Source organism: Callospermophilus lateralis, chromosome 13 (assembly GCF_048772815.1).
Source record: "Callospermophilus lateralis isolate mCalLat2 chromosome 13, mCalLat2.hap1, whole genome shotgun sequence".
Classification (NCBI taxonomy): Eukaryota; Metazoa; Chordata; class Mammalia; order Rodentia; family Sciuridae; genus Callospermophilus; species Callospermophilus lateralis.
Genome location: NC_135317.1, coordinates 51,641,379 through 51,664,806, shown reverse-complemented (window position 1 = coordinate 51,664,806; position 23,428 = coordinate 51,641,379). Strand labels below are relative to the sequence as shown.

Genomic DNA, 23,428 nt, shown 5'->3' with positions numbered 1-23,428 from the left:
ACCCAAACTGGAAAAAACAATCCATTCATGCATATAACTTTGCATTGGCATATTTTAATGCAGACTTGAAATTTCTTAATTCACCAGTAGGAATTTCCAGTATACAAATCTATATGACTCATTTGACTTATTTGAACTTCTGTGTACTGATGTCAAACGCTAAATTTTATTTATTACTTATGTGTAATAATGAACAGATATGTAACTATTCGTTTTTAGCCTATGTGTATTTCTAACATTAATGCTTATTTTTAAGAAATTTGTGAACTTTCCTTTTAATTTTTACTTATTAATTTTTCTAATCATATCCATGTCTATTGGTTAATATTGATGGCTCTGGATATAGATACCTGACTCCAAATTCTGTGCCATTGCTCACAGGTTATGTAACCTTGAACAAATGATCAAACCTCTGTGGGCCTCAATGCATTACTAGCATGAAGTAGGAACACTAATATCACCTCCATTTTAAGGCTGTTTTGAGGACCAAATGAGCTGTGCATGTAAACCCCTTGGAACAACATTGGCCCCTACTAAAACACAATAAACATTTGAGTATTTACCATTATTGGTACTTCTGTGAACTGGCTTGAGTGTCTCTTGGCAGTATTTGCTTTATTTCTGTAATTGTTCAACTTACGTTTTCTAACTGCATTATAAATTCATTACTTCCTTTGGGGCACTATTTATGGTAGTGTCATAGCTATCTTCAAGTGGACTGTTGAATGCTCCTCACTTTCAGCCATCCCAGGTCATCCTGCAGTCTATCACCTCTCCTAATAAACCCAAGAAGCATTAGAAGGACAACATGGATTCTGCACTCTGTCGCCCTTCTCAACCAACCCCTCTAACTCTTTTCTCGTTGCAGGATGTTCTGGAAGCTTTCCCTGTCCTTGTTCCTGGTGACTGTGTTGGTGAAGGTGGCAGAAGCCCGGAAGAACAGACCTGTGGGTGCCATCCCCTCACCTTATAAGGACGGCAGCAGCAACAACTCAGAGAGATGGCATCACCAGATCAAGGAAGTGCTTGCCTCCAGCCAGGAGGCCCTGGTGGTCACCGAGCGCAAGTACCTCAAGAGTGACTGGTGCAAGACCCAGCCACTGAGGCAGACGGTGAGCGAGGAGGGCTGCCGCAGCCGCACCATCCTCAACCGCTTCTGCTATGGCCAGTGCAACTCCTTCTACATCCCGCGGCACGTGAAGAAAGAGGAGGAGTCCTTTCAGTCCTGCGCCTTCTGCAAGCCCCAGCGTGTCACCTCGGTCCTGGTGGAGCTCGAATGCCCCGGGCTGGATCCACCCTTTCGACTCAAAAAAATCCAGAAGGTGAAGCAGTGCCGATGCATGTCCGTGAACCTGAGCGACTCTGACAAGCAGTGAACGCCTGGAGCTGGACGCAGCTCAGCACTGCGCTGCGCGCCCTGGTCGCTGGGTCGTGTCGCCGCCGCTGCCTCGGTCCCCGTCCTCTGAGCTCACTCACACGCTGTCTAGTGTTCTCCCCTCAGCAGCAAGCACGTCTTTTGGGGCTGACGGCGTCCGTGTCACAAACGTCGAAGGCAAGTGGAGCTTTGCTGATGTATTTCTGACTGACTCGGAGCCCTGCCTGGGGCTCCAGAACTCGGTTGTGGATCAGGCCCCGATGGAAAGATGCTGGAAACCTCTCCGCTAGCCCCAGCAGTCAGAGAGGACTTTAGGCGATGCATAGTAAATCCAGCATGGATGTTTCCACCATGTGGAAGCGAGTATTTCCCAGGCCTCATCCTACACTCCAGCTTGCCCCCTTTCCTTGTAAAGGGTGCATCACTCTTCTGAGTAGCCCCTCAAACTTCTCCTGCTGTTTTCCTGGACCTCTGGGGGTGGTGAGAATTCATTCTTGTGGTTTTGCTGCTGCTGTGATACTGATTTGGACAATGTCCTTAAAGGAGATGTCCAGGGCCAGAGGGGCTCCAAACAAACCGGATACCAAGAAAACCACTGAGCCACTTGGATCAAGTGGGCTTTCCTGGGGACCTTGCTTTCAGCAGGCCACACCCTTCCAGGAGACATCACTACCTTTTCTTCCTTACTCCCCAGCCTCCATCAGTGGACTGGAGATGAACTCTAGTGTGCATGCTATTATCGCTGCAATTAGAATATTATCACACACAAGATCTCTATATTAACGCTGGTTTTATAATTGACCTATATTGTAAAGAGCTGTTAAAAAGTATTATAGACCTATCATGTATTGTTTCACATGTTTTGACTCTGGCCTTGCAGCACCATTCTGAGTAAGGAGGACAGCAGTTGATGATCTGCAAAAAAGGTATTTTTTACTCAGACATAATGCCTGGTCAGCAATTCACTGTCGTGCACCTCTTTTAGATTGGGCAGGGAAATGGGCAGAATCATGCTTTTACTTTGAATATTATGTCACTGAAGGTACTAAAGCATTGCAGCACAATATAGAAATTAGGGTGGGGTGGATGGGTGTGGGGAGGGGAATTCATTGGGAAGTTATTAACTCAAAATCCCTTATGCATATGTGGGGTGACACAGGATGCTATTTTCACTGCCATAACATTAAGCAAAATTGTTTCCTGTTTAAAGATGTATTTAAGAATATAAGGAACTGGGTCACTTTGTGGTGCAGGAGGAAGTAAAGGATTAACATATAAAGAATAGTAATATAGTTGAACTGTCCTTCGGAAAATAACTAGTATCCCTTCCAAAGAATAGACTTTAAAAGTATGAGCAAACATTAGGTCACCTTTCATTTTTTCTAATGAATTGTCAAAGTTTCCATGTTGTGGTCTCTTGATATGAGGAAATTGACATAATTTATGCTCTCACAATACTATACTCAGTTTGAATCTCTTTGCTAAATTTCCCCAGGAGGGCTTCCCTGTGAGTGATGTTTATGGAATCTGACAAATGTGAATGAGATGCCATTGGTGGGAATGAGCATACTCTAAAAAGCCTTTCTCTGATAATTTCCAAGCGAGTGCTCTGGCCAAAGGGTCAGTTTCCTAGTGTTATGAGTGAGACCCTCTACAAATTGCTCTGGAGACTGAAACTGACACTAGGCAGTAACAGTGGATCTAGAGTTTGTCACCTGGAGAACAAGGGTTGGGAGGGGGTGTGGCATGTTGGTGAATCTGTTTCCTGCTGCTGCACTGCAAGTTGTACATTTCTGTCACTTCCGTATCACCACAAAACCTGAGCACAGACTGTGCTATTATGAATGGGGTTTTGACTTCAGAAGTGGGTAGCCCAAAATCAGGAAGCAGAAATAAAAAGAAATCATTGAGGGCTGGAACCCAGGGATGGCGATAAAAAGTAAAAAAGGTATCCACTGTCAGAATTGATTATTTTCATTTAGCAGAAAACCTCAAGTCAGACCCAGTGTAGAATATGCAGCAGAAAAACTGTGAAGAAAGGAAGCCCACATGATCCTAATGGAGGCTGATGGAGTGGAGTGGAAGGAGAGTGGAGGAGAGTCTCCAACACAACTGCCAAGTCAACCCCTATCGTTTTATTAATGCAGAGCCCCCACAGAAAGGGGGGAAGATTAAGCTAAGAACTCATAGAATAATAACCTGAGCACTCTTTTTGAACCCAGTTGTGGGTGTAGCAATGAAAGCAATATGATATGCTGCAGTGTGAAGCTCCTTCGGGGGGTTATTGTATGTATAAAGTTTACCTTATGCTGGCTCAAATTGTATTTAATTATTTCTGTTTTGTTTTGTTTATAAATGAAGAAAAGCTATAAGTATAATGTAATTATTTTATAGGTATACTATTAAATTATAGAACAAATAAAGATTCTTTAGGATTATATATGATCCTGGTGTGATGTGCCATAAAAGTGGAATTTGGAATTTGTTTTAGTGAGCAACAAAGGGGTTCTGTGTTGTCCAGCCACAGTCAGTTCAATTTCTAGCCCATGTCACATGATCCCCTTGGCAGCCTGGCATCTTCAAGAAGAATCAGAATGAGGCATTCAAGAATCAGGGGTGGTAGAGGTGGCTTAGAGCTGGTCTTTGGGAACTTCCAAGCCTCTTCCTATCAGCTGAAGACAGAATTTTCTGGCTGTATTCTTTGAATAAGAAATGCTGAATGAGGAAGCCTTCAGAAACTTGCTGCAAATAAAAGTTCATTGTAAGACTTGTGTTCCTTTCTGTAATCAGTACACCATACCTGTCTTTCACAAGCCAATTGTCTTGAATTTTGTGCATCTTCACATTTACTTTTCATGAGTTTCAATATTTCTTAATTTAAATACTTCTTAGTTTCACAGTGTCACTAATCAAACTATCTGCCATTCAAGAAACTCAATGATCAATAAAAAATAAAAACCTTCAGAAATTTGCACATGGTTGATTCACTGTATGAATTTAAAGGAATTCAATTTATAAGTATTTCCACCTAGTTGATTAAATGGAACAAAACTATTCCACTTTAGCCTAAGGGTATTTCAATTCACTTGTTTCTGAAGTTGGCTGAATTTTAAGTTATGAGATCATTGACAATGAATTTTTACTATTTCATGAACAATTTAGAATGTGTGTATTTCTATAAATCTTATTTAATGATTAATCTATCACCACTGATTAGTAATGTCTGCATGAGAGATAACAATGAAACAAAATCATAAACAATGAAAACTTATTGACCATCGAGTTATCTTCTGAATCCTCCTTAACCCCTATTCTTGCCAGCCCTCTCACAGGAGACAGCCCAGCCACTTTATCAAAATTGAAATATGAAAAACCTCACAGCTTTTGTTGTGTTTGTACCATGGGCATTTCTGGGTTACTGCCTTCTCTAGTATTCAGTGTAGAATATGTAGTAGAATAATCAAGGAAAACAACAAAAAAATCATTTTCTTATCATTCCCTCAGCCCTAAGATCCCTATCAGCAGGGATAGGAGAAATGTGTACTCCATCGTCTCTGGAATCACAAGTCTCCTCAATCTTTATAAGATTAATCACCTATTCTTTCTCACGCATGGTGTTGGTGCTTACCAAGACCTCTATTATACTTGCCCCATATCTTTCATCTGGTCCTATGAGATGATGTCAATTATATGGTGGGTCAGTGTAATGTTAAACAGAATGATTATAAAATACAGATCCTTCCGATCTATATTTTGATAAAGGGTGTAAGAATGGAAAAAGACTGGAGACCAGACCATAAATGTAAACTGTTGTCTATCCCATGGGAATACAGACTGGTTCTGATTCTCTTTCCTTATAGATATGGAAACACACACACACAAAAACAAAACAAAACAAAACAAAACTCTCTCTCTCTCTCTCTCTCTCTCTCTCTCTCTCTCTCACACACACACACACACACACACACACACACACACACACACTTGCCAGATCACATGCTGGAGGTTATTTCAGTTGGTTCCAGCAAATAATTAACATTGAGGGCAGCAGCTTCAACCAAGGCTACTACCATTGCTGACATCTTCCATTGTTTTTGCAGGAGACAGTATTGTGAAATAAAAGGAAATGTGACAGGGGCCACTACAATATTAAAATCTTTGAAATTTTCATTGATTTTTCCCCCCATTCCTTTCAGGATTCAGCTTTGGTTTTTAATTTTTCCTTTTTGTTGGAGTAGCAAAAGGCTTCTGAGCATTCACTTGCCCCTTTCCACCACAATAGCTCTTGCCTAAGAGGTCAAAAATGAATGTGAGCCCTTGTTAAACTACCAACAGTGTCCTTTCCAATTATGTATTTGGAAATGAGGGTATGTATTATCAAATTGGTTCATGGAGCAGTGGGTCCACTGAGAACCAGACCTTGGGTAGGACTCTAGAAGTTCCTATATGCTTTTAATTTAGTAGGGAACCACGGTGGCTCATTTGGTCTCCAATTCTGACCCAGTGTTCAGTATCCCCAAAGTATTGAATATTAAGGTAAAACATATTGACCTGAATAAATGGCCCAAAGCTAGCAGGTTATGAAGTGGGAAGATAGCAAAATAATAGATTTGCCCTCATATTGCAAGGTTTTTACTTAGGGGAACCAACCACCCTTTAAGTCAGTGGGTTCCAGGTCTGCTGTGGAAACTGGGCAAGGGATTTTACTTTTATTGTTACTGCCCGCTTCCTCTGATCATCTATCACTGATTTTTTTTTTGGGGGGGGGGTTGAAAGATACTGAGGATTGTACCCAGGGGTGCTTAACCACAGAGCCACATCTCCAGCCTTTTTTTTAGATTTTATTTCAGACAGGGTCATGATAATTGCTAAGGGCATTGCTAAGTTGCTGAGACTGACTTTGAATTTGCAATTCTCCTTCCTCAGCCTCCTGAGCTGCTGGGATTACAGGCATGCGCCACTGCACCAGGCCATCACTTATTTCTTTTAACCAAACATTTAAGCAATACCTTTGTTGGCAGCCTATCCAGAAACATCGTATTCTATTAACCATTATCATGCTGGGAGCCCCTAGATGCCACTACAATCCTCCCATGCTTTGCAAGAAATGTACCTATCTTACTTCTGAAAATTAAACATTACAAGCTGACATATTTTTAAAGATCTTTCTTGCTATTTTCACATTCCTCAGGAAGCCTTGTTTAATAACAGCATCTCTTCCTACAGTTAATCTTGACCTACAGATGATAGGTACTAACCGAGGCCTTCCTGAAAATGCAGTTGGTTACTTTTTCCTCCCTAAACTTTATATATAGCAAATCCATTTAGCATGCCTTCTTCTCTGAGCTTTTGGATACTTTTTGTCCAGCATGTACAATGAAAGTTCCTGTATTTCTATTTCATTAAATGTGAGTTACAGCTTTTGTAATCCTCTAAGACATTCTAGCAGCTTAGTGTCATCATCCTTGGGGCATTAACTGTAGAGTTAAATCTTGAGTCAAGTTAAATCTTGAGTCATTGATAAGGGATACCTACCACCCCCATGGCTCTGGGGGTGGTAGGTATCCCTTATCCAACTTCATTTTCTGTCACCTCTCTTTGAACCAGCAGTTTCAGGACACACACGGTTCTTCCCCTGACTCCTCTAGCCACTTTCTTGTATACTCCTACCATTCCTTTGCTGACCTAGTACTTCCCAATAGGGATGTGAGCCTAGAAATGGTTTATTGGGTGCAGGGAAATTTCAGAGTTTGAGATTCTCAACTGTATCTATCAAGGTATAACTCTCCCAATTTTTAGGAGTTCCATTCCTTCTTCACGAAAGCCTTAACCATTGGTAAAGAAAACTTGCAAGAGCTCAAAATGCAAACTTTTCTGAAATAGCACTCTTCTTACAACTGAGTCCTCCTTTGATTGCAGGAAATCAGAGCTTAATTACATGTTGCCAAAGAGACCCTATCTATGGCTTTCACAGTCTACCTGAAATGGTGATTAATATCATGAGTCTTATCTCTTAAACAAATCAATGTCACTTGAAAATAAGTACCTAATCCTTTTATCTCTCATGACTTTTAAGCATCAAAGGTCTTTTACCAGTCAGTGAGTCCTTCTACCAGCAGACCATGCCAGTTTACCCAAACGAAAAGTTTTAAAAATCTACTGTATGCCTGGGGGCTATTCTTGGCAGCTGTCCGGCATGTTATCCATCTCCAAATCCCTTGTTAGAGTATTCTTCCCTGGACTACTTTGGAAACTGCCTCTTAAATTGCTTTCTCAAACTCTGAGACAAAGAGTCCTGAGCAGTTTTATTGGGAATGCTTACAGGACAATAGATCTATAAGGAAATTAGAAAAATTGGGTAATGCAAGGGAAAAGCAATCTGGTGGAAACTGAGGCCTTGTCTGATCCTATGGCAGAGTTCTGGAGCTGTGTTGTCCTCAACTGAAGTAAGGGGGACAGGCCTTTGTTACCCTCATTAGCCAGTCTCTGCCTGCAAAGGCTTCATTAAGGGCAACTCTCGGTGAAGGATCCAGCTGGGAGTGGGGATCAGGGGATGGAATGAGATGGGTTGGGTCCAACAGTCCTGAACCTAGTAAATGGGCAGTGTACCCTAATAGTCTCCTTGGAGTGTGTGTAGGAATGGAGGGAAAGGGAAGAGGGAGGAGATGGAGAATAAAGAATATGGAGACCTTGAAAGGAAGGCAGAGGAGGTTATCCTTGATCTCATAGGAAGTAGAAAATCATTGACAGATTAGATCAAGGCTAATTCCAGCCACAATATGCAAGGCAATTGGAAGGAACATGATCCAGATCTAGACATAGACTGATGAATAGGGCCAGACGTGGTTATAGAATTGTATCTGAAAGGAAGAGATAATTATGGGAAATATTTGCAGAATGTGGTGACTACAGAAGAGTATATTAATACAAGTGACTGGGAGCCTAGTGTAAGTGAGGACTGGGTATTAGAAGATGCCGAAATGGGTTTTTGTTTTATTTTAATCACTGTTAGATCTGCAGTAAAAGTGAAATAATCTGAATAAAACTTTATGTACATCTGAAGAAATAGGAATTGAATTTGAATGAGAGGTCAGATATGGAAAAACAGATATAAAAGCAAAAAATCATGATTAAGTCCATGAAAATAGATGAGAATTCTAAGAGAAGGAGTGGAAGAATAGAGGGCAAAATAACCTTAGAAAAATATTCCTCTAAGAGTAGGAAGTGGAAACACCAGAGGAAATTAGTACCATTGCTCAGGTAAGCTACTTTCTTACTGCCTGATATAAAAAGTGGGACTTTCCATTCCTGCATTTCAATGCCTCCCCTCTTTGTGGACACAGTGTGTCTGTCCCTCCTTCTCACCCTCCAAAGTATAGCTTTGTTGCCACAGAGAATTTCAGCTCTGCTTCACCTTCCTAGGAACAACCATATTATCCTTCTGCTCTTTGGGTGATACCATGTCTTCTTGATGATCCAGGCCCCATCCCGAATTCATATTCCTAAAATTGTGTTCACTGAGTAGGCACATGGCCTGGCACTGAAGTGCGCCTGTGGTACCAGGTACTTAAGAGGCTGAGGCAGGAGGACTGCTTGAGCCCAGAGTTCATGGCCAGCCTGATAAATATAGCAAAATCTTTTCTGGAAAACAAGACAAGATCAAAATAAACTAGGTACACGTAAAATCTTCATAACAACCAACTTCATCTATAAAATTCTGGTATCAGGACATTATTTAATAAGAGTTATTCAAAAGGATGCAAATGCTAATTTATTGCAGGGTGGTGGATAGGAAGGTACTGGATACTAAGTGATAAATTGGGTGTCTGATTAAGGCTTAACACTTCAGATGTGATGAAACTTTAGCAAAAAGATTTGAGAGTTATCAAAATATTTTTATCTGGAGTTTCTTGCTTTGTTTTTTTCCTTTTGTCATGTGTGTGTTAATTTTTGTTTTACTTAAGGAGCCAAATCACACACAACTTGTGTTACCATAGGCACCCCTGTCTGTTTTTCCATGTGCTGAAAGGAACTCTGTTGATTTGTCCTGGGATCTGTCCTGGGATTCTGTAAACTCAATGTTAAAATTTTTGATTCTCACTATTTGCTTAAAAATATGGATTCACTGATTTAAGTACATGGGGACAAATTCTAGACAGCATTTACCAGGTAGAATATGTAGATACAAAAGAACAAGTATCATGTGGAATCTATTTAGATTAAGTGAATCTCTTTACAACCTGGCTTTGCTGTGAAATAGTTTTAATATAATGCAAGTTTCTGACTCCAAAAGCTTAAAACCAATAGGTGATTCTCATTAATGCATAGACCATAAGGTGTGAATTTGTCCCATGATCTGCTGTATGGATTAGAAAGTGATATTAATCTCTGGAAATCATTAGAGTATATGATAAGCATAGACCTGTAAATTAAGTGGTTTGCACAGAGTTCATAAGGACAATCTGAAATAACTTCAAAATTGAGATAAAAGAGGTTTTTGCAGAAGGTGTACCAAAATGGGCCTGTTGTGAAGTAAAAAGCCCAGTGTTACTGTAGTAATGGGACCACCAGGGGAGAAAATGTGCTTACAGATCATTCTGGCTTGTCTTTATTTATTTTTTCATTCCAGCAACAGAAAAACAGGGTCGCCTTGCCACCCTCCCAAATAGCTCTGCGTAGTGGTCTAGTTAGAGAATTTTCCTATCTTCCTTGAGAACATCTGATAGAGTTGCTATAGTAACGCAGAGCACCATAAACCATTCCAAACATGTCTCCCTGATTCAACATAATTGACCAGATGAGTAAAGTTTAATACTTGAAATGAGATATATTCCCAAAAGTTAAATATAAGATGTTTTTGTATTGACTTATTTTCACATTGTACCAAATCTAAAAAAATCAAAGGAAGTAACAGTAAAAAAAAAAAAAACAAACAAACTCCACTTTCCCAAATAATCGTTTTCCTCCCCTAGAAGCAACCCCACTATTATCAGTTTCTTTTGAGTGCCTCAGAAATATACTATGCAAACAATTTTTTTTTGCAAATTCAGTAATCACATTGCCCTCATTTTACATAAATGGAAGTGCATTATACATACACACTCTTGTGCTTCTTGATTTTTGTCCCACACTAAAATGACAAAGGTACAAGCTTTTTCATAGATTTTTTTCCTCTAAAAAATGTTTCATATCATCTATATAATACATAAAATGTTTCTTTTGGAAATCCAGTATAATACCTCATTATTAGAAGTTTCTAGAATTTCACTATCATAAACACTAATTGTCCCTTGAAATTATGTTTAACAATTAGGGCCCAGTTTCTATTTACAGTGTCTCTTCCCCAAGAACAAGACTGTTCTTGCTGATTTTTATGTATGAACTTTGAAGTAAACTTCTGTAATACTTGCTCTGTTTCCACTCCCTTCACCTCTCTGCAAAAGACCCTTCTGCTGGCATTTTTATTTGGATAGTATTAAATTCATAGGTTGAGGGGGGTTGATATTAGAAGTGTCTTTAAATATTTTGTGGGTTTCTCAACTGTTTTCATAAATATTTCTTGTAAAATTTTTGCTAGAAATATTTCATTATGAAGCAGGACAGAGCATAACCTGCTCTAGTGTTTACCACTTTCATTCAGGGTCTCTTCCCTCACCCTTATTGACAGACATATTTCTGCAAATATGACTTGTCTGATTTCTCACATTGGCATTCTTCCTGCTTAAAAAAATATAGCACATTCAGGGAGGTTCCTGATCCTGGTCAGCAAGGCTCATTACTGAAAATACAGAAGTTTGAGGTAGAACCTAAGAATGTAGCCCCAACCCTAGATAAAAGGACTTTGCTTTGTTTTTTTTTTTTTTTTTTTTTTTGAGGTTTGTCTCCATGGATAACCTCTCTGCCTCTTCCCACATCCACACATTTGGAATCTCTCCCATGTATTTTGTGGTTTGGGTTTTCAATAGCTCTTCATTTAAAAATGAAGTTTGCATTTTGCTCCTTGTTGCTGTGAGGTTGTTTCTCCCTACCCTTCACACCATTTAAAAATGGATCTTTTGATTCATCTTTTGCTTTTGATAATACTGTATAAGTGAAGGAGTGTTTCATGAAAAAAAATAATCAAAAAAATACAACCTACCAAAATTTGAGTTCATTAATTGGGATGTAAAAATGATAATAACAAATTGGCATAATTCAAGGGATGTTTAAATAGGATTTTCAGGGCTTGCTGATATCAATTCCTACCCCCTTCAAGATCTCCCATCTACCATCCACAATCACTTCTCTTGTTAGCATACTTCATTTTTTTCCTTATCTCTCTGGCCTTCAATTGGATTAACAAGGTTTTCTCCTCAATTCTTTGTTTTAATTACTTTTATTCTGGTAATGAATACTTATAATAAATATAAAATTTCTATTTAATTTCATATTTTTTTGCAACAATGTCTAAACATATTCAATATTTTCTTTATTTTTTCTTTGTAGCACTTAAAGCTCACACAGCACATAGATGTAGGATGACCAGTTTTGGGGAGAGCAGTTCCAGCTTGAAGATCAAGTTATTGGTCACCCTACTTAAATGCCATAGTACCTGACAGTATTTTAAACCACGTTTTTGGTTTGTCTGCCCCACTAGAATGTAAGTTTCATGGGGATAGGACATTTTCTCTGTGTCCATCATTCCTAAAGTGCACAGCAGTTTCTGGAATGTACTAATGACTCTGCAAACATTTACTGAATCAAATAAATGAAGAAAATATGACCTTTAGCATGTTATAAATTATTCCCTGAATTCCTTCCATCCTGTTATCTATCTAAAATGACAGTATTCTTTTTAAACACAAAAATTATAGTTGTTATTGTTTGCACTCTAGAGTTTACTTACTCCATTGGTTTCTGTAATGTGTTTTCTTATATCTCAGTCCTTCAGTTTATTTTCATGTTTTCCTTACTGGATATGACCTTTAGCAGACCTTTCAGTTAGGTTTTTGGATAGTTAACTCTATTGATTTTTAGTGTCTGAAAACATGTATCTCACCTTGGATATGAATGATACAAGTATAATTGTCTTGATTCACTGTTTTCCATCCATGACTTGAAGACACTATTTATAATTTTACAGTGTATATTGTTAATTCAAACCCTTCCCATTAGGCCCATCCTCTCACACTGCTGCATTAGGCTTCCAACAACTGAACTTTTGGGGGACACCCAAATCATCACAGGAGTATAACAAAAGGGATGGTGAGAAGTTAAGAAAGACTGCTTTCTGAGTGGGTGGTGGCTTTGTTCCCTGAGATACATAGCACAGAAGAATGAGCTTGTTTGAAGGGGCAAGAGGACAAGCTGAGCTGGGTTTTGCACATGATGAATTGTAAGGATCTAATTGGAGATGACCAGCAACTGTTCTGGAGCTCAGGAAGAAATCCAAGTTTAGGCAAAAAGGAGTAAATATTTTATCAGGATTTTTTTTTTTTTTTTTTTTTTTTACTTAGGTACCACTTCTGGACTTAAGTTATTGAATCCCTGAAATATGCAAGATTTTTGTACATGTGAATGTGCAGAGTAACTTATTTTCCCTCCCTTCCTTACCTCTCTTCCTTTAAATTCTAAATATAATGGCTGTATTTTCCAGGTATTCTTAGGCCATAGGCACACAACAGACACAGAAATGTTTTATTATTCATTTTATTTTCATATAAATTAACATCCTAAAAAATTGACATAGAAACACTAAATACAGTATTGCACATAGTGATCTTTGTTAAATGTCCTATTACTTCATTGAAGAACGGTATTATACACATTGGGGGGAATTGAGGGGACAGGAAAACTACAAAACAACAACAAGAAAAAACACTAGTGTTTCTTTGCACTTAAGCTACAAACTAAAAGGTTAAGAAGAAAAATGATCAAAATGATGTAGTTTTCTTCCCACCCTCAGGTCAGCTGAATTTTGTGGAAGTTGTTGCAATGACTCATTTTCATTGTTGTGCCATTCATTGTTCATGTTTTCATGCTTATCTTTGCTTTCTGAAAATAAATGCACCAGATAACAGTTGTAGTTAGAACTTAAAAATTAAAAAGGGAAAGAATTCAAGGTAGCTCAAATTAGACCTTTTCATTTCATTTCAAATGAAGATTTAATTCCTTTTTTCTTAATAGAGTTATTTAATTGTATCTCAATTTATCATGTCTTTCCCATTTAGACTACAATCCATTAATCTAATTCAAAATGTTCCTACCTGAAGATGTAACTCAACTTTTCATTTAAAACAGCACTATTTACTTGCATTAGCAGCGAATGACAATTAAAATGTTCATCAAAACATCTAAATTATCATAGGGAAAATTTGTCCTTTTAACCAAGACCTTCTCTCCCAGGGTGTGCAACTTGAAATTTTATTTTAAGGGAGAGAATAGTCAAGAAGAAAACAGATTAGTTTGTTAAGTTCAGCCTATAGACAAACAACTGTCAGATACAGCCAACTCTGTAGAGCTGCTAGGTTATGGACGAGGTCTGAGCACCCTGGCAAAGCACAATGCTACACATTGCATTTCCCCTTGTGTTTCAGATCCCAATGCATTGAATCCCATATCCCAGGCACTCTAGGTTAAAATGCAGCCTGTGTCCATGATGACTATGCAATGAAGAAAGTGTAAGATGGCTTCTTGCCCCCCCCCAGCAATGTTCACATGTCCACAAACATGTACACACTTAGTAGATCATCTTAATTCTTAAGTTTCAAATATTGAAGACTAAGATTCTCATAACTTGCTGGGCCTGGCTAAACGCATAAAGAAAAGGAGATTCTTGGAATCAGAAGCTCATCATTTATTGGAACTTAAGAGGAAAGTAATTAAAGTATTATTACATAAGGTTGAATATATTATGAAGACAAGGTTCCAAAGCCAAAGAAAATCACAAGTTAAAAAAAAGAACAGTTAAATACTTACAATTCCAGAGTCATGTCTTGGTTTTATTTTATACAGTGATTTTCCTTTCTTCTGCCTGCACACCTCTTCGGCTTCTTTTACTCTGAGAGGGAAGAAGACAATTTATTTAAAGAGCAATCTCCATAGATCACTACAATCCATTTTATATTAGGTGAATAAGCATCAACTCATTAAGAATTTGAATTATCAGAGAAATACCACTGGCAAAGGGAGGTTGAATGATACTGACTTTAAAACATCAACTGCCATTGCCATTCAGGCTTATTCATGCAGAGGGTCTCCATCTCTGGATGAGGGTGAGCCCTGAGATTGGCTCTCCATTACATACATAGGCTTGGCACCATTACATAAATCAGAAGCATTACCTAATTAAAGGATATCACATGCTTATTTAAAACTACTTCTGGATCATTGTCCATACCACACTTACCTATACATAAAAGTCATTTGCAACTAATAGTTGGGCAAATTCTAAAAACTGAACTTCATTGAGCATAGAAGCCAATCATCATTTAATTTGCGAGAGAAATGAAAGAGTGAACAGTAATAACATTTTAACGCTTGTAGGTTTTCTTTTTGTGCATACATTCCAAGGAAAGTGGCACTAGATTTACCAGAGGTATACTTTAGAGAGGATGCCTGCTTGGAGACAAACCCTGCATTATTTGGCACTGCTATTTGATCCTGGTAATGTCCTAACACCTGTGAACCTTGAGACTCCCTCAAATGATGGAAGGAATCAATCACCTAGAAACTTACTACATTATTACTATACACAGTTGTTGCAGAGATTAAACAGAATTTCATTTAAAACTACTTTATAAATTGTAAGGCTCTATAAAAAGTTATGATTGCTCTAATTAAACAAATAGGACTCTGTAAACTGGACTCTTAATAAAAAGGGGTGCTACAAGAAGAAATATAACTTATCAGGTTAATTTACTTTTTTAATCTTGTGATTTTTTTCCCCATGGGAATTAAAACTGATATATTTCTGGAGAAACTGAACAGGCTATTTCATCTTCTCTACAATGGACTCACTCCTCTTCTTAAACAATAGAATGAAACTAACAGTTCAGGTTAGAAGCTCAAGATTGATGTTAAGTTTACCTTAAAGCATGACAAATGAAAGTAATTCCTTTTAGATGTAAAATGTTTGCCAGGTTGATACTGTTAGTAATTCCAGAATATGATGACAATTTAGATGACACTCCATTGTTACCACTTTTATTACTTTCTACCCAAGCCATAAATTGCCTTTAATCCTTCCCCTAAACATCTGACCACAAAAACATTTTCTTTATAACAAACTAAGGATTGTAGAGTCCCTGTCTTCCTCAGAAATAGCTACCAGTAAATTTAAGTTGAAATATTTGGATAGGGAATTAAGGACACTTTTTTTCCAGAACTTAGCCAAAATCCAGTTGGTCCCCTCTTAAATTTACTTGGAGTTCTTGAAAGCATTTCATGGCATTTAAGAAATTTTACTTTGTAAGTATTTAGATCCCCTAAGCATCCTAATTTTCTCCTTATCCTATTTATTTTGTTCTCAAAACACATTTTTATGAGGATCACAGGAAGATGATTCTAATACAAACATACTTAATTTTGCACAAAACCAAATTCCTGATGGCAGAGATGATGAAAATGGAGGGGAATGTGCGTCAAGGAACCTCACATGTTCTCGAGGCTTAGCCATTTATTTGACAATCATTTATTATGGAGCAGTAACTCCAGGTCAGAGTCTGGGCGCAGCTCTATTTTATAAGGACAATTAAATTCAATGCCTAATAGGGGAGAGACACATAAGTAAGTAGATGACAACAGTGCATTTAGGGCAACCACTTAGTTTTGTGTCAGGTATGACCTGTGTCCCAGAGGAGGTTCCTAGGGTTGGTGGGCAGAGGCTATGAAAATCTTTCTGGAGCATGTTGACAACTGAGCCTTGTTTAAAAGATAAATCTTAATTGTTCATGCTTTTCTTGGAAAGGGAAAATGGGTCTGAGGGTGAAAGAAAAGAAGACTTCCAGAGGAACATATGCGAAGAGTCAAGGAACATACACTGAGCTTCACCAACCATGAGCAGTCCCCTCCTCTGCTGCCGAAGCATCCCCTTACTACTGGATGCCAAAGTTCAAACTGGTGCTCTGGTTTATGCCTCAGTTTCTTATATGTCTGATGAGAGTTAGTCAATCACCTCTAGAGTATGTATCTCTACAGGTGCATACACAAAAGACTTGAGAGGCTGGAGAACGGAGAACCAGAATGCCAAACAGGCCACTCTTTAATTTAACGAGAAGATTCATGGATAATCTCTTAAAATGCAGCTCTCTAGGCCCATCATATTCATTCTGATCTAGGCCCTGTGTTATACATTCAGAAGCATCACCCAAGAGAATCTGATGTTGGTGGCCCGTGAGTATCACTTTGAGAAACTGTAGTCTGAAGTCCAGCTGTGCATCTGAACTGACCTCATAGGACAACAAGGCTTCTTCATCTTTCTCTGTTTAACCAGACTGCCAAAATCTGCTTGCTTTAGCACTTTGTGATTCCCACCACTCCTAAGTTTCCTAGCAATGCTGCTTCCCCCAAATGCCAATTTTATTTCAACACAACTCTGACAACAAGAAATTTTTTTCCCCACACTTGACACAGGAGGTCAGACATGCTTTCAGAGTTGGCAAAAATGAGAAAAATAATGAAGGAGAAGTCGGTACAGAGTCAGTGGTCGATATCAACAACTTCCTACACTGGCTATGGTGGAGGGTTTTCCATCTGCCATTTCAGGTCTTTGGAGTCACTGCCTGTGTACTTTCCATCTTCTCTTCCTCTGGCCTCACCCCTTCACTGATGCCTAATGTTTCTGAAACTGAGCAGGAAAAAGATGTCCATTTCACAAATCAACATTAAAGGTTTTAAATGAAAAGGCACAGCAGAGATAACATTTAAATAAATAAGATCCCAGTATGTCTCATTTTGGAAGAAGGGAGGAGGAAGGAAATAAAAAGAGGTTTACACAGAGAGAAAGCAGTTAATACAAACAGATAAATAAGCTGACTTAAAGGGTGCCTCCAGTTAGGGTAAGATGCTGAGATAAGTTCTAGCTAAAGGAATGGAGTTCCTGGACTTGTAGACAGTAATTTTAGCTGCTTCTGGGCTTCTCCATACTCCCTCTTCAACTCCCACATACTTCAGTGTGCACAGCTGCATTTGGGAAGCTGGGGAGGCCAGAGGGCTGACTTACAGATAGGCAGGGTGTCACACCCCTAAATTTCAAAGAATGTAAATTTCTAAGATACTGTACACCTAGTCATCTTGTACCATTCAACCTGCATATTCAACAGCTTATTTGTGAAGACAAAAAGTAATGCTAGAATGAATATAAAATCTGAAATTCAAGCTTATAAAGGCAAAAAGAATATGACACCCTTAATAGATAATGACTAAGTTCTTGGTGCCACAGAGTCCCATTGACAGGAGAAGCCATAAAACTTTGGTGGGGAATAGGACTGTGAAGTTGTCCTCCAGTTGAAACTATTTACTTGGTCAAAAACAAACAAACAAACAAACAAACAAACAAACAAAACTGCAAACAACCCCCTCACACAAAAGCATACCCCCAAACAAGAACAATAACAATAAAACCTGGATGAAACAAAACATCTTTAATTATGAAAGTTTAAGTTAACTCTAAAATTTCCTATACAAAATTGATCTTCTAAAAAATAAAGTTGCAAATGTCACCTAAAGAAAAAACTAAGTAATCTATTTCAAGTTTGCTTCTTTACATGCAAGTAGTCTAAGTAGGAACAGCTTCATTTTGTTTTAAGATCTTAAGCTTAGACATTATTAAGCAAAGAAAGTTTGATTCTAAGTGAATCAGAAGATTTTTAAGGTTTACAATATCATAGAAAAGACAGATGTAGGAGAATTAAAAATTAGTTGCTATAGTTTTTGTTAAACTTTTAAAAATTTCATATTATTCCTTTTCTTCCTCTAAAAAAAAATGTTCCTCCAATTGTGTCCTTTTTTTATAACTGGGTTCACTTCACTACTGGTTATTCTAAACAATGAAAGTGGTTTCTCATTTATCTCCTCATAAAGATGCATTTTTTTGCTCTGCATTCTCCTCCCTAAGCCCTAGACCCACTTATTGTCAGGAAAACATATACAAAAAGTTCAGTGTAATTAAGTTTAAAAACAGTTTTTGAGATGAAAAATGAAGATACACTCTGGCAAAGACACAGAGAAAACAAAGCAGATATCTCTGCAGCCTGCAGGCAGTTCATCTACCTTCTAGACCAAACACGAAGCTGGCTACAGTCTTATCAAGAAAACAGATATGTTCTCATTGTTCAATCCAGTGAGAAAGGGAGCCACCCTTCTGCCGCTAAACATCAATAATTTTGTCTATATAAGTATCTGTGGCAGATGGAGGCATTTCCTGCAGGCTCCCACTCAACTTGCTGAGAATAACACCTTTGTCCCTGGAGCACGCAGGCCTTACAAGAGATTTGGGTGTAGCACAGAGAAGTAATGTCACTGATCTGAGGTCCTGATACAGTAAGCTAAGAGTAGACATTATTACTCCCAGTTCACAATGCACTGAAACACAGCACCCTTAAGTTGCGTGTAAATTAAAAAATTTTTATCCAAAAAGAGAAGAGTGTGAGAGGCAGAGCCTTAGACAAAGGCTGGTTAGGAGTACCAGCTTTGAGTCTCTCTCCAGATGAAGACAGAAGTAGGTATTAGATGCCTTGTGGAATTAAAGATGATTTGGGAATGTTTATTCCTAGCTTTGTCTTCTCTTCTTTATAACGTTAATGACTTAAAACTCACACATACAAAATTACAAAACCCCTGAGATATAAGGAGAACAAAACCAACCAAATGTCACTTGGCATTACCCCAAATAAAAAGAATTTACGTTTTCTCAGGTACATATTTCAAAATCTCATTTCTGTAAGTTTTTACCTTTTTCTGAGAAGGAACTGCATTTGCACCTCATGTGGTTACACAAAACAATTAGAATAAGCACAAGGTAGCTAGTGACAGGAAGAAAAATCAAGTTTTAGATGAGCAAGTGCCAGGATAGCAGGAGCAATAATAACAGCAAGTACAGCAGGACATTGTGCTGTGAGGTCCGGCAGGGCCTGGCCCAGCCCACGGCACATAGGGCCAGCACAGGCTTCACAAACAACATATTCCACTCACTTCCCAGTGACAAATGAAGCAAGTCTGCCGCTTTTATAAACAAGATCTATGTTTCCAGGAATATTTGTAGTTTAAAATCTATGATTTCACAACACTTAGATATGCATGTTCTATGCTTTTGCCCTTAAAACTGTAGATGTATTTCTCCCATGAATATAAAAAGCTGATAAGCAGAGATTTTGTGCATTATGGTTTCTTGAAATTATTTTTTGGGGGTATGTATGGTAAAAAGAGATGGAGGAATGTCATTCAAATGAAAATACATTAAAGCAATTGAATTAGTTACCTATAGTCTGAATCTCTTTGATGACTATCTAAGATTATTTAAGATTCAGAACATTATAATTCATGGATAAGCCATCCTAGGTATGATGACCTTTACACTGTAATTTAGGAATGACTATGGATACATAAAAATGAATGAATGTTTCTGTGTCCTCATTAAAAAAACCATATATACGCATAAATCCTCATTCCCATTTGCCCCTTGCTTATTAAAAAAAAAGCTGTCCATACTTTCCTAACTGACATATCTACTATCTGTTTTCTTGTCTATACTATCCTCCACTATGCTAATTACTCTGAAATGGTTAATAAATCTCTAATTCCTTCAATTCTCTTGTTCTTTGGTCCTCAGGGAACTTTTGAGTTTTCCACAATTTTTCTGGACATGCTGCTTTAATCTCTTTTGCTGTTTCTTTATTTATTAAACTTCCCCTCACATGTCATGTCATCCCCCGCTATTCCTATGATATCGGTAGGAAATTTCCATTTTGTAATTTCAATTGTCATTTCTATGCCAAAAGGCTTTTAGAGCCATATCTCTAGCTCTGACTTTTAATACAAGCTCCAGGTCCTAGGTGACATTCTCTACCTTATGCACCCGGGCCCTGGTTAAGAGCATAACTACTCATAAAATTCATGGGTTCCTAGATAAACCTTGGAATTCTCCCTCCTCACCATGCCCTCAATGCATACACAAATGGTTAACAAGCTCTGCTATTAATTATTTCTCAGCAATGATTTAAAAAATCTGTCCCAACCTCTTTAATTCCACTGTCCCTGATTGTTTGTCAAGCCTCCTTATGTCACCTGGACCATTGCCATACATTGCAGAACTCATCCTTCACAAACATGGGAATCAACTGAGCTCCTTATTCATTAGCCAAGAAAAAATTAAGTTCTTTAGTGAGGTATTCAAACCCACTGACAGTTTGGCTCCAACTAACCTAATTTCCCTTTATTCTCCAACAATAGAGAACCACTCCCACCCCTATGGGGCATTTTTATTTGCTTAATCTGTCCCCTGGGAATGCCCATTTTCTTTTTTCTTCCTGCGCTCTCCCAAGAGTCCTTCAAGTTAAGCTCAAAATTAGCTTCTTATAGGAAGTGTCTCTAGGAAGGTTTATTGATGCCATACTTGGGCTTTCACATAACTGCCTTCAGATTCTTATTTTAAGAAAGACCTATGGCTATTAGCTATTTTTTTTCATTGCTAAATAGCAAGTTCCTTGAGTCAAGTGATCATCACATATAGTCATTTTTTAAATTCCAGAGCATAACATTGCACATCACAGAGGTTAGTATTTACTAGATATTTGAAAAACAGCTAACTCAATGAGTAAATGATGATGTTAAGGGAACTTACAACTAAGTTAAAGAATCAAAGGGGTGAATTTTGGTAACTAACTGGGTTTTGATCTGAATCTCTTAACTTTTGCAATCTCTTTAGCAATGTATCTAGATGTCCAATTCACATTTTGTTTAAACTAGCTAGGATTTTGTTTGACTTAACCTTTCAGTTTATTGATTTACTGTCGTAATTCCACCTGTAAATAACAATTTAGTTTGAATCAATATACATGAAATTTAAACCATGAAATTGGTTAGGGTATCACACTTTCTTCTACCTTGAGAGAAACTGATTTTGTGTTTAGTGTATGATTAGAGGGGCACTGGTAAGGATTCAACATGAAATCATATCAAACTAGCCTCATGAAAAGTTAAATGACATAGCTGTAATACATATTCATTTCAAGGAGACATCTAAGGAATCTCCCATGGGATGTTGGTGAACCAGTTAGAGAAAAGATAGTTTTATGAGAAAAAACTTGGGTCAGGCAAGGTGGTACACATCGGTAAGCACAGCAGATCAGGAGGGTGAGGCAGAAGAATTGCAAGTTTGAGACCAGCCTGTACAACTTAGGAAGATCCTGTCCCCAAATAAAAACTAAAAATAAAAAGTGCTGGGGATCTAGCTCAGTGTATAGTGCCTCTGGAATCAGTCCCTATTATAGCTAAAAGTTCATTATCCCTTTCCTTCAGAGAACCTTCCACAGAATAAGAATCCTAAAATATACTACTATATAAGCTCCTTGAAGGCAGAATCCTTTCTGTTTTCCATGCCCAGCACAGGGCCTGGCTCATCCCAACAGCAGCTAACACCTACTGAGAACTTATGATGTGCCAGGCTCTAGGCTAAGAATGTTTAAAGACATTATCTCCTTTATATCTTGCAATAAATTATGAGATAGATACTGTCAACTGGCTTTTACAGATGAGGAAACTGACAACAATGATCAAATTACTGGATCAGGGTCATATATCAATTTGTGGCAGGTCTGTAGTTCAAATCCAGAAAAACACAGACAATCTACCACCATAGCTTTAATTTTAACCCCCATACTAAGTTGTCTCTCTTGGGCATAGGCATGGGAAAGCTGAAAGGGATAGTACAGGGTTGCAAGGAGGAAATCAGGATGCAAGCAGGAGTTTTATATGATATTCATCTTATTGAAGCCAGATTTAAAGATAGGCAGTTAGTGTAGCTAGGTAAATAGGGTCTGATATTGAGTCTAATAAAGAAAATGGAGTTCATAAAGAAAAGTCCTATCTCAGCCTGGAAAATCAGAACTACACTTGGAAGATTGAAATGTGAATGTCCCCAAGGCCAGGGCCCATTCTAAATAACTGTTAATGAAGCAGCTCCCAGCAAATAGGGAGGCGTTAATCAAATCACCCTAGGCCTCCCTCCCACCATTGGCCCACCTGTTTTCCACCTTTTGGTCTTCCCACCTGCAGCCCCCATCACAGGTAGGATAGAGGGAAATAAGCAAGAAAAGGGACAGAAATGTAGGAGGACAAAAGAAGACCTTAGATGTGAAAAGGAAAAGATCTCCCCATGCCACCATTGGACCTTTCTGATCCCCTTCATGGGTCGGGGGTGGGGGTGGGGGTGGGTTTTCTCTGCTTTAATAAAGCCTTTTACTTTCTAACACTTACCTCGGGTGTGCTTCTCTAGTGTTATACTTCAGCATTTGGGGAAACAAGAACTCCTCACAGTAACCAGCCGTATCATTATTACCCAAGACCTACAACAATGGTTTGTAAGTGTGCAGAGAAGAGCTTATTAAAACAGATAGCTGATTCCTACCCATGAGGTCTAGAAAGAAAGTCAAGAATGTGCTTTGTAACAAGTCCCTAGGTAGAATATATGTCCAGGAGCCACATTTTGAGAACCCTTGCCCTGGAGAACAGCATAATGACTGTGAAAATTTAAAAACAAACAAAAGCAACATTTTTAGTGTTTAATGAAATCTGCAGCCATCCCTATCTTCCTATTTTTCATTTACTTACTTTCTTAATTTTATCTATCTATCTATCTATATTACAGATTAAGTACTATATATTATATTAATTATATTTATTTAGTCATATCTTTATATTGTTATTACAGAATCATCTGATTCTAAAAGATTGAGTATTATAACTGAACAAATAAAAATGTGTCAGTTCAACATTTTTTTAAAAAGAAACTACTTAGAAAACAATATGTTTTATCAGGCATGGGAAGGAAGCTCTATAATTGCACACATTTTGAAC

The 23,428-nt window shown here is 38.1% G+C and overlaps 2 protein-coding genes across 2 annotated transcripts in view; one reads left to right on the top strand and one right to left on the bottom strand.

Annotated features, from left to right (window-relative positions):
• The window catches only part of Grem2 (gremlin 2, DAN family BMP antagonist), a 103,303-nt gene extending 99,003 nt beyond the window's left edge, over positions 1-4,300 (top strand). Inside the window, exon 2 of the mRNA XM_076831420.1 lies at positions 869-4,300. Coding sequence (XP_076687535.1) covers positions 870-1,376 — 507 coding nt within the window. The 5' untranslated portion in view covers position 869 and the 3' untranslated portion in view covers positions 1,377-4,300. The remainder of the gene's footprint in view (positions 1-868) is intronic.
• A 9,081-nt stretch (positions 4,301-13,381) lies between these two features.
• Positions 13,382-23,428, bottom strand: part of Fmn2 (formin 2) — a 359,014-nt gene continuing 348,967 nt past the window's right edge. Inside the window, exons 14-15 of the mRNA XM_076832359.1 lie at positions 14,333-14,414; positions 13,382-13,408 (exon numbers count right to left, since the gene is read on the bottom strand). Of these exons, the coding sequence (XP_076688474.1) occupies positions 13,382-13,408; positions 14,333-14,414 (109 nt within the window). The remainder of the gene's footprint in view (positions 13,409-14,332; positions 14,415-23,428) is intronic.